Here is a 12,165-nt window from a genome sequence, read left to right as displayed (position 1 = left end):
TTGTCGTGTCACTACATGCCCTTGTAAAAAGTTTGTTTCCTTTAGGTACTGGGAGCTGCTCTAAGGTCTCCCTAAAAACTTTTCTACTCCAGGCTGAAAATCACAGATCTCTCATCCTGTCTTCACAGGGGAGGTGCTCCAGCCCTCAGAGCATCTTTGTGCCCTCCTCTGGACTCACTTGAGCAGGTTCTTCATTTAATCCTGACCCATACGCTCTCAGTCAGCTCCTCATCCATCCCCCAGGGAGAGCTCTGCACAGTCCAGCTAATCACTGGCATAAGAGGTGACACCCCATCCTCATCTCCCCAGCCTGTCCTTAATGAAGAGCCTATCTTCAGGAAATAGACTATCAAAAAGCTTATTTAATATCGAGACCAGCTAACATGTCTAGTGACAAGATTATTTCTTCCTTCACTCTTCCTTAACTAGACAAATTAACTAAAAAAGAGTCCCAATAGAGCAAACTTCGTATTTATCTGCATGTGAATAATTTGTTTTGACAGCTGCTTCTAGTGTAACAAATGTGAACCAAAATAATGAGATACACTGTGAGGAAAATAATTGCAGATCATTTTCTATTGTTAGTTGGAAGTTTTTAGGTTCTTTGTGTTACATCTGAATACTTCAGAGTGCTTTCTATTTGTACTGGTTGCTTTTTATACAAGCCAAGCCATACATGTCTGCGATTTTTCTTTACATATATAGCTCATGCAGAGCCATTTAGAAGGCAGCCTTAGTGGCAAGCAGTGTTTTTTTCAGTTATGCCTTTTGTCCTGTTCTGTTTTTCACTGGTCATTATTTGAATATTAGCAGGTTTCCTGAAAGTTTTGGTGCTTACTTTCCATGGAGTAGCAAAGGGTGACAGGGATGAGCAGCAGGGGTTCATTTGGAAAGAGAAGAAAGCTCCCACCTGAAACGCAGAGGTGGGAACACCTATTCCTGTTCGGAAAAGAGCTGTAAAGTTGAAAGGCTGTGTGATTCATAAGAAAGTGCTGTTTCCAGTCATGGGGCTAGATGCAGCCATTGCATCTGTAAAATTGTATGAAAAGTAAAACATCAACAATGCCCCATTCTCACTTGAATATGGACTTTACATGCATTCAGTATTCTCTCCTGAAGAGCCCTTAGCCTTTGTATCTGGGTCGGGGCAATCCCAGGCACAGCTGCAGGTTGGCTGGAGAAGTGACTCAGAGCAGCCTATGGAGAAGGACTTGGGGGTGTTGGTTGATGGGAAACTGAACATGAGCAGCTTCAGTGTGCGCTTGAGCCCAGGAACCACCCATGTGCTGGGCTGCATCAAAAGCAATGTGAGCAGCAGATGGAGAGAGGTGATCCTGCCCTTCTGCTCTGCGCTCCTGAGATCCCACTTGCAGCCCTGTGTGCAGCTCTGGTGTCCTCAAAAGACGGACATGGAGCCGTTGGAGCAAGTCCAGAGGAGGCCATGAGGATGATCAGAGGCTGGAGCACCTCTCATATGAAGGCAGGGTGGGAACACTGGAGCTGTTCAGTCTGGAGAAGAGAAACTGTGTGGAGGCCTCAGAGCAGCTTCCAGTGTCTGAAGGGGGCTTACAAAGATGCTGGAGAGGGACTGTAGTGATAGAACAGATAAAACAGTAAAGAACGTCTTCCTCCTATCTAACCTGAGCTTCCCCTGTTTCAGTTTGAACCCATCACCCCTAATCCTATCACTACAGTCCCTGATGATTCTGGTTTCCTGCCCCACTTAGTTCCTTGTTGCCCTGGCAGATTGGTAGATAGAACTCTACAGCCAAGTGTCCACCCATTTTGATAAAGATGTCTTACAGTCAGCTCTTTTAGGGGAGCCTGGCCTGTCTTGGCTATGTATTATAGGGAAGAACTTTGGAAGCAGCTTTGTCAGCAGCTAAGAGTCAGGATAGTTTTTGGCAGGGAGAGAGCAAGCTGGGATCTGTAACTTTTGCTACTTGCAAGGGGCAGTTTTGTCTGGACTGTTGCTCTTACGCTACACAGGGGAACAGTTCATTATTTTTATGGAACACAGTATACAGAACAAAACTACAGTGTTTAGCCAAACAAACAGCTGTTTGCAGTAGAAATGTTGATAAATCACTTCTGCAGAATCAACTCCAGAAAAGATATTTTATTTTCATTAATCTTTTAATATTTACTGCAGGAATAGACACATAATAGCACAGAGACATTTGTATTCACAAGGCATGAATCTTTTTCTACATTAGGAATCATTCTAAAACCAGAGGCCAAAAGATTATGCAAATCTTGGTTCTTATCCAAGACATCCAAACATGTGTTTCACTGTAGCTTCTAAAAGCCACTACTGTGTCAGTAGGAATTAGGATGGTGGAGCAGTCCAGTGATCAGTGTAGTTCATTGTCCTGTCTTTTCTGTAGTGCCCTGGAGTGGATAGAACTGTTGCACTATGCCTAAGAATAGGTCAGAGAATTCCTTATTCCTGCCCGTGGCTTGGGGACTGAAAAACCATCAAAAATGTTAAAATGCATTCAGGTCTCCTGCTGAGCAGTGTTTTTATTCATGGTCTTATTTGTGACTGCTTGAACAGCAAGCAGTTGTGTGGAAAAAACCCTCATAAGCTAATTAAAAGCTGTGTAGAATGCATGTAATTTTATGGCAGGTTTGCTAATCACATTTTCTGATAATTATATCCACATTAGAAATAGGCACAAATAAAATAGTTACATTACAAGCAGATCCATGTCATCCTTTCAAAATATATTCTGAAACCGTTAAGTCACAGATTACTCATTGATTTACATTTCAGATACTTGTAGGTTCTACTTATTGATACTTACACTTGTTAATCTTCCCATTCAAGAAGGAGACCTGGAAAGATACAGATGAGCTGCATGAATGCATGTCAGATCCCGAATGGTGAGTTTTCAGGAGTACTGTTCCTTGGAGGAGTAGATAGCTGATGTACAGCTGTCTCAACTGTTTAAAAAAACCTGCTCCTTGAAACCAGTACTTAAATTCTGCTGAGATAGCTTTTAAGCAGATATTGGATTATATTATAATTCAATAGCCTTGGGAAAGGCTAGTAAATGATTCTCCATTTGGCTTCCTTAGCCTGCCTTTGATTCTAGTCTCACAATGAGTGAGTTGTTATCCCACCTGCTATTTCTAAGCACACGTGTAGCCTACATTTCTAGTTTTACTTTGGGTTTGGAAAGTAGCAGTTTTACAGAGTAAGGTTTTGATTGTTTCCCAGAGCTGTTGTGTAAAAGGTAGTAAATCAGTGTACTGACAAAACATGAATGAATTTATCTGGTGCAAAACTCATCTCCCTTCACCCTTTGTCCCTTCATGATCTTTCTGGTTTCTGAAGCTATACTACAGAAGACTTCAGCCTATGGAGTAAGCCTACTAGTTGCAACCCAGCTTCCCTTATTCAGTTCTCGGAAGGGTTGAGGATTATTGTCATGCTGAGATTTGCATAATTTTTTACTTGCTATTCCTCATTTCTTTCCTTGAGAGACAGCTTTTCAGCATAGATGAGGAGATGCACACTTAGCAGAGAGGTTATTTCTTATTCCTTCTGTTTCTGGACTAGTGCAGAAGGTGCCTTAATGCCACCGCAGTGCATGAGAGAGGGCCTGTGCTATACCTGTGTCATGTTTTTGCTCTGAAGCTGTGGAGGGACTGGAAGAGAGATTGTGAAGGTGTGAGATACAGCCTGGGACAGTATGAACTTGCTATTTGAGGCGGACCAGGTAATCCATAAGCAGATTCACTCTCTTTGGTGTCAGAGGAAGGTGAATTAAAGAAGTCCTGGACTCTGGGATGGTCCCATCTGAGGGTGGGTTTTGATGAAGCTGGGGTAGCAATCTCTGAGTGTGGCCAGGACTACATGCCCAAGCCAAAGATGGTAGAAGAAGCAGTAAGGAGGATGTCTAAGGAATGAGATGCACAGCTTGATTATTCCCTGGAATAGGGCAATGATGCAGTATGTTGGATGCAGTGGATTTGCTCCTTAATACTATTTTGTGGCGGAAGGGAAGACAGATGTCTATTGAGAAGCAATTGCTTCCCCCTGCTGGCTTTCATACCACAACTACAGCTAATTTTGTCTGACTAAGACTCTTTGCACTTGTTTACATAGGGATAACTTTTATGTGTTATTGTTTTGGATTTATCTGTTTGTTTGGGTTATAAAAATTCCTTAAAACTGAATGAATGGGAGAATGGGAGGCGTTTTCTTCAGAACTCTGCTTCTAAAGTGGCTGGTTATGCTGTCTGCGTTGCCAGGCAGTCCTGGAGAAGAAGGGGTACAGAACTGTGGGAAGAAACTCAAGGAAGAGTAATCTCAGGGTAGCCTGTCCTAATGGCAACAAATTAAGCACTAGTTACGTCTGTCCTAGTTACAACTTCAAGTTTTTAACCCAGTGGAGTTGAACACCCCACTTTGAGCCATTATTTTTCGTTCACCTTCATCTTTTCGACTGCTGTTGGTTGACAGGAAATGAAAATCCCATCTAGTTTTGCAAGATTTTCAGTGTAATTGTTCTTCCTGGGAGATGCCAGGTGGTTGTTTGCCTTTATGGGTGGTTTGCCCTGTGCCATTGCCCTGTGCTTGGTAAAATCCATATTCTGCTGGTAGGTGTGTATGGCTTGGTAGAGAATTAAAGCTGAATTCAGTCAGAATCTGGCTCACAGACTGCATGTTGTGGGAAATACTGTAACAGCTTATTCTTGTATTTGACAACACATTGTAGAGGTGTGTGCATGTATGGCGTGTGTTTCATCAAACCTTGAAAAACATTATTTCAGTAACCATTCTGCCTCTGTAGTGAGTCATGTATCCTTTTGGATTTTTCTGAATATTTTAGCTCTGAGGGGAAGAGTTGGTGGTGTGGCTATTGGCAGTTAACAAATAGTAAAGAGAAATAAAAAGAATGTATTACTGAAATAAAAAGAATGTATCACTGTCTACAGCATAATTAACATAACATAATGTATCACTATCTACAACATAATTAAGCTATGGAAGGAAGTGATTGTAAAGAGAGGACATGCAGAAAAAGAGTTGTGTCTTGACTGCTTGTCCATTTGCCAGGTCACTGAATGTAGTGATGTGTAATGTACAAGATCATCTTGACCTGATAAAGAGTTAAGTAAAATCGAGTGGTTTGGTGTGCCATAGATAGGCAATGGAGAGTTTCATGGTCTGAATCTTTATCTTTTGAAGATGATAGAAGACTTATGTTGATTTTGGGGGCTATTCAGAATTTGTATTAAAGCATACCCATAATGACAGACTGAGGAGTATTGCAGCTAGCTGAGCCCATGCAATGAAACATGGTAGATCTCAGTAACAGGGTTTTTTGCTGCTAGTGGTTCATGTTATGTTATTGTTCATATACTTACACACTGCATACTACTAGGTTATATGATGTGCTAGCTTATGCACTACAACAGTGTGCAACAGAGAATGATTTTATCACTTAGTGGCTTCCTCTAATAAGGAAATAAGTGCCTGATTATTCAGTTTACATGGAGGTTTAGTCATGAATGTGATTAATAAATGGTGGCATCCTTAAGTTATGAATACATCTGTGTGACCAACAGAGACTAGGGGAGTGAAGGAAGAGGCATGTTCGACCAACTGCTTTCTAGCTATGAAAGCAAACCAAAACATGCTAAAAGCTTTGTTTTGAATTTCAATTCTGTGTTACTTGGTTGGTTAGGAACCTACAGTGTATTACTACAGCCTTTAAAATCCTGAGAAAAGATTGAGTAAAAAGAAGCTGAAAATACCATGAAGGTTCCTCACTGTCTGTTGTCCAAGTAAAGACAGGAACTAGCGGAACTGGGGCCAACACCTAGGTGTGGTGCACATTATGCTTTGAAATTTGCTAGAACAGCTGATCTCAGGAATCTAAATAAGCTTTTATGTGTGTTTTTCTGTATAGTAAGTATAACTTCAAGGGTAGGAGGATGAGTGAATACTCCTTCTCTTCTGGAGTTATTGATGCATGAATTGAACTTCTGACTTTCTGTATGGAAAGATGTATCTAAATATAAAGTAAATATTTTTATTTACTATTAGTATAGTAATAGCTGTCTAACTCTAGAAACCTCTCATGGAAGGAAGGGGTACTGCCCCCTCTAGATGTCTCTCTTTCTCTACAGAGAGCTTGGGTGACTGTCACACTGGAGCTTAATTCTGAGAGAGCTAAATTTAAGTGAGAAAAATTCTATTGCTAAGGTTCATAGGGGAGCACATTTTGACACTTCTTAATGCATAGTTACTGAACAAATGAAGCTACAAAAGACACAAACTAAATTCTCATAAAGCAAAATCATTGCAGCTCAGGCTTCTATTCAAACTCCCAGGGCTCTGATACAGGAATAAATTGAGTTTATTTTTCAGTATTGAAATAAAAGAATCACTTTTGAGGAACTTAATTCTGCAGGTTTATACAGAAATTCAAGACCCATCTCCTCTGAAGTCTATTGAATGTTTTGTCTAATCTTAAGGCAGTTACCAAAAGCATAAAAGACCAACAGCCCTTCTCTGGCAGTATTGAGTTGGAAAAGGTAGTAGTGAGTCTGTATGAAGAGCTGGACATTAACCTGGCCATACTGACAGTGATTGCAGCCAAGCCGTAAGGCAGTGATCTTCTGTTACCCTTTTGCTGGTAAAGTTTTACACAGTATAGACATAATAAATGAGAAAAAAGATAGGAACATAGATTGACATCAGTGGTGGCAAGAAAGGTACTAGATTGACTGCTCTGCTTTCTTTGTTCCAGAATTCCAGCAGTGCTTCGAAGAACTCCTCTTTCGGTTGTGACAAAGGATCACGGCAAGTGTTTCTTTCCTATTTTGTGTAGTGCTATCACTTAGTGCTGTGGTGGGTTTAGGTTTTGCTAATTGTGGTTATAATATCTGTGAGTTCAGTCTTCTGCAAGACATGTCCTGCTCTGTACAGACCATTTTTACAATCCCTGTCTGAGAAAACAACTGGGCCTATTTGCTGAGCTTACTTTTAACTTAATGACTCTAATCCTCTGATTACTAAGGACAAGGTAAGATTGCCTGCTTGTGCCCTCAGCCTGTAATAGAAGTTCAACAGTATCTGTAGACTAACCTGTGAGAATAACTGCATTACACTGGTGTCTGTTGCATTTTGGAGACTGGTTTTGGGTTCATTTTGGTGTTACTCAGAACAGGTTTCAAGATGGTATCTTCAGTGCTTTATAGGTCACTGGTGAATCTACCTATTTTTAAGCATTTTTACAGACATTAGGTACCTATATATTTTCTGTTTAACTTCTGAATCTGTTGCACTAGTGTTAGTCAAAGTTGTTTATATTCATTTTACTCCTTTCTTACATTGTTGATTGCAGAGATTTGTTCACTATAGTTTTGATGCAAAGAACTCTGATGTTTGGCTAACTCTTTTTGTGTACTGAACCCAGTAATCTGAGCTCTGTAGCACTTAGTAAGTTGTAATTGTAATGAAAATATTGGAAACATTGGATGCTTGACTATATGAGTCCAAGTTGGAGTCCCTTCCATTAATAGACTGTGTTTGTTCTTGGCTGCTTTGCTCTAAACTGACACATCCGGTTTCTTCACAGAAGTGCAGACTTTGATCACATTATGGAGGAGGGCTATGAACTTGACCTCACTTACATCACAGAACGGATCATCTCTGTCTCCTTCCCTGCTAGCTGTTCTGAGGAAACTTACCTCCACAATCTGCAAGATGTAACCCGGATGCTCAAATCCAAACATGGTGATAATTACTTGGTATGTGTAGCATCAGTCATTTGTGACACATCTTATCTTTTGCAGGAAGACCACTTGTAGGTCCACGTGTGTCATTATAAACTAGAAGTCAATCATCTAAAACCTCTTTGATCCACCTTTTACAGCTGTGCAAGCGAGAGTAAGATTTTCAGTAGGGTGTTAAGATGTTAGGCAAGGACAGATCGAAAGGTGATCCTGCCCCTCTGCTTTTGTGCGACCCCACTTGCAGCACTGTGTGCAGCTCTGGTGTCCTCAACATAAGAAGGACATGGAGCTGTTGGAGCAAGTCCAGAGGAGGCCACAAGGATGATCAGGGCTGGAGCACCTCCTGTATGGAGACAGGCTGAGAACATTGGGGCTGTTCAGCCTGGAGAAGAGAAGCTGTGTGGGGACCTCAGAGCAGCTTCCAGTGTCTGAAGGGGGCTACAAGGATGCTGGAGAGGGGCTCTTCATCAGGGACTGTAGTGATAGGACAAGGGGTGATGGGTTCAAACTGAAACAGGGGAAGTTCAGGTTAGATCTAAGGCAGAAGTTCTTCCCTGTGAGGGTGGTGAGGTGCTGGCACAGAGTGCCCAGAGAAGTGGTAAATGCTTCATCACTAGCAGTGTTCAAGGCCAGCTTGGACAGAGCCTTGGGCAACTTGGTCTAGTGTGAGGTATCCCTGCCCCCTGGCCATGGCATGAGGTTGGAACTGAATGATCTTAAGGTCCTTTCCAACCTTAACTGTTCTTGTTTCTATGATTAAAAGCACTTTTCTGCTGGTGGCACTGCAGTCTCTGTTGTGACAGCACACAGTCAAATGCTGTAGAATAATTGCACTGACCATTTTCATTGTTCAAAGCATGCTTTTAAAAGAACACATCCTGAAATGTGGAGCAGCCAGCTACATGTGGGACCTCAGCTTTGTATCTGATGGTCTCTCACCATCATGTCTTGGTTGTCTCTACCATATATTGTGAAACAACATATAAAAGCAGTGTTGCTGTTTGCATGTTCTGTCCATCTCTTTCTCATTAACTTGATTAGGTGCATTTTTTCCCTGCTCCTTGGTTTCCTATAGGAAGTTAAGTTGTAAGCAAATCTATAATGAGCTCCGTCTGCAGAGTATCTTGGTTTTTAAATGACCCATACTGTTCATCTTCTGTCCTTTTTCTCACTAGTGTATCTAAACCCTATGGCATGTATTGTCTCAGCTTATGCTATGAAGGTGAATTTAAAACAGGGCCAGTATTTTTTTCTTAGAGTGAACTAAGAAATGTTTAAACTGTGAAAACAGAATAAAGCATGTGTAAGCTATTACAGTCAAATCCATGCTTCAGGAGCATGAACTTGACTCACAGCGGAAATTAGTTTCTGGAGAGATTCCACCTAATGATTTAAATATACTATCTTTTGCTCACCAAGTGAGGTGTCATAGGTGCATTATGAACCAGCTATTGTCCTGAAGATGCACTTGTAGTGTGGTCTGATGGCCTCAGCATGCCATCTTCTGGCCGTTGGCTTCCTGTCCATCAGGCACTAGTAGCTTGTAAGGTACAAGACAGTAAGTTTAAAGATGACCTGGGTGTAAACCTTTTACTGGTTCAAACTCAGCTCATATCTGATCTATGGTATGTCTTTTTTTAGGGTGTCCTCTGTCTAAGTGGAATTGCAGTCTGGTTCTCTTACAGAGTTTGGATGTCTTGGTTTTGGGTTTATTTTAGTTTAGTTCTATTTATTTACTTGTATTCTAGTGAGCACTTTGGAAATTGGCTGGCTTGGTCAAAAGGAAGTTTGATGCTGTCTGCTGCAAGTATGTTTCTATGACTTTGCAAGATAACCTGGCAAGCCACAGCCAGGTTTTAGATCCAGAGAGCTCATTTTAAACTCTTCTGTTTCTCATGTTTCAAAGATGTCTTCAGTCTGTTCTAGATGCACATGTATAGCACCAAAAACCCCAAACCCTAATACCCAATCTAAACCCCGCCTGGTGCAACTTGAGGCTGTTCTCTCTCATAGAATCATATTGTAGAATGGTTTGTTACTGATTGATACTGATTTAAAGTTCTTAATGGGTCAAATATACTTGTATACTTCTTCCTTTTTGTTAATTTAGCAATCTCTCTTTTTAACTGTTCCTTATTAAGCACTAGGTGTATGTTAACTTCCTGTCTAATGGTTTAACAGCAGAGTTGGAAGATCTCACAGGCTGAGCTATAGTTAAATAACTATGCCATATCTTCCCTTTGAAGTTCTGACAGACCAATATCTTCTTGCCAGGCACTCCGATTTAGACATTTAGGACTGTACCACCTTCCCCCACTTTTCTTTGTTAATTCTTTGCCATGCAGTTATTTTGCAGGGCTCCCTGGTCTCTCATAGCTCTGACTCAATTAAAGCCATGTGAAATAAATAAAATATAGCAAAAGGCTAATTGTCCTTTTTCAACATGTGTGTCTAGTTTCATCTTATAATAACTGAACACCTAAAATCCATTTGCTAGTGCTACTTAACTTCAGATGTTAATTCAGTTTAGTAAAACAGTGGCAAACCTGAAGTCTTACGAGTGTAGTTTCTTGTAACTGATGTGTTTCAAATACAGCTGTTTACTACAGCAGTTCTGAAGTCTTGATGGTTGATGTTTTTTTTCTTTCTTTCTAAACAGGTGTTAAACCTCTCTGAAAAGAGATATGACCTTGCCAAGCTTAACCCAAAGGTATTGCTTGTCTTCTCTAACATCTTTTTCTAGTGTTAAGTACAGCTGAAATGGCCTCATAAGCCCTGAAGCTGTGCAAGCATTGGTATACAGATTGAGAGAACAACTTTTGGAAGATGATAGAAACACACTCGCTTGCATCCCTTTTTATTTTCTCCCAGGTTCTTGCTTTGTGTCTGTTAGGCCTGTGCCTTATAATGCTGTTCCTGTTGTTCCCTTAGACTTTGCACACAGGACCTGAAGCCTGTTATGACTACTTAAAAATTCCTATTCAGTGATACAAATTTTACTCCAAGTATACTTTCTTTGTGCAGTCACTGGATACTAAACTAAGGGTTATATGCTGTAATGTACAGTCTGACAGCTGAAGCTAGTGAGCTCAGTTCAAATACAGACTTCCCTTTTCTATCATCACTTCATAGTTGCTTCTCTGCACCATAGAGACATAAGGAATGTCAGAATTATGTCTGCCTTTTGTTCTTCCTTACCAATTGTATTTGTTGTAAAAATGATATGCAGTTACTCTTCAGCATCTATCATAAGGCCAGAGTAGCACAAATATCTGTTGATAGCAGTAGATTTACATGGATGTACAATACCTGAGGAAAATATTAAAAGAACTCTCAATTTTGACCTTTTGAATGCTCATGTTCATAGTTACAGCCCTTGTTTGGGTTAAATATGCATATAGTAACATCAAGTTGAGTAAACAGTATTATACAGTGACTAAGGTTGAATGTTAAATATGATCAGAACTTTGAGATGTCAAATCTATTGCACTTGAAGGGAATAAATCTCAAATTATAAACAATCCCAAAACACTTGGAGCAGCCCAGTTAACATTCTTTTGTTCTAATTTTGACTTTCTGTTTGACTTTTTGATTTTACTGTTATAAAATACTTGAATTTCTAAATGAAAATTTGTCTATGAAATCAGGATCTTCAGAAATGTCACTTGTGAGTGGTTGGTGGATTTAGGGGGAGTTGCTTGTTTAGTTTTACAGAAGTACTGGTATCTTAAATGACCTTCCTCCCCGGAAGAGACCTGGAAGCATGTGGATTTACATCATGGCATTTGAATGGGGCTCAAAAAAAATGTGGAGTCTCTTGACCATCATAATTATTTGAAGACAGATCTTAACATGCAGTATTAGGATCAAGGTGTCTCTTGTGACTGTTACTTGTTTAATTGCAGATTATGGATGTGGGATGGCCTGATCTCCATGCTCCACCTCTCGACAAGGTGTGCACCATCTGCAAGGCCATGGAGTCATGGCTGAACAATGATCCTCAGCATGTGGTCGTGATCCATTGCAGAGTAAGTGAGCTTTGTGTGTGCACATCACGTATCAGTTTGGATTCGTTTTCAAAAACCTTGTCCTTAATTCTTGCTTATTTAAAAATAAAACAAGAAAGTTTGATCTGTTTTCAGTGTTGGGAACACAGAATCAATCTTCATTTGATTCAAATGAGGTTTACTCCACTGACCTTGCATGTTATGATAACTGAGGTTCTAGCACTGCTACTTCTGTGAGTGTATATAAAAGCTTGAAGTTATTTCCAGCTCAGTAGCAACCTCTTCAGAAGCTCTCCATGTTCTGTGACATTTATGGATTTTGCTGTGGTATAAGGATAGGCAACATATCACAGATCATCCCTTTAAACTGTTGTGTGGTTATAGGAAGCATCAAGTACCTCCT

At 40.4% G+C, this 12,165-nt stretch overlaps 1 protein-coding gene across 1 annotated transcript in view; it reads left to right on the top strand.

The window, feature by feature from the left end:
• Positions 1-12,165, top strand: part of TNS3 (tensin 3) — a 192,842-nt gene that overhangs the window by 97,656 nt on the left and 83,021 nt on the right. Inside the window, exons 6-9 of the mRNA XM_034062598.1 lie at positions 6,768-6,820; positions 7,599-7,770; positions 10,415-10,465; positions 11,661-11,783. Coding sequence (XP_033918489.1) covers positions 6,768-6,820; positions 7,599-7,770; positions 10,415-10,465; positions 11,661-11,783 — 399 coding nt within the window. The remainder of the gene's footprint in view (positions 1-6,767; positions 6,821-7,598; positions 7,771-10,414; positions 10,466-11,660; positions 11,784-12,165) is intronic.

Source organism: Melopsittacus undulatus, chromosome 1 (genome assembly GCF_012275295.1).
Source record: "Melopsittacus undulatus isolate bMelUnd1 chromosome 1, bMelUnd1.mat.Z, whole genome shotgun sequence".
Classification (NCBI taxonomy): Eukaryota; Metazoa; Chordata; class Aves; order Psittaciformes; family Psittaculidae; genus Melopsittacus; species Melopsittacus undulatus.
The sequence above is the reverse complement of the archived record's forward strand: the minus strand, read 5'-3'. Positions and strand labels throughout refer to the sequence as shown.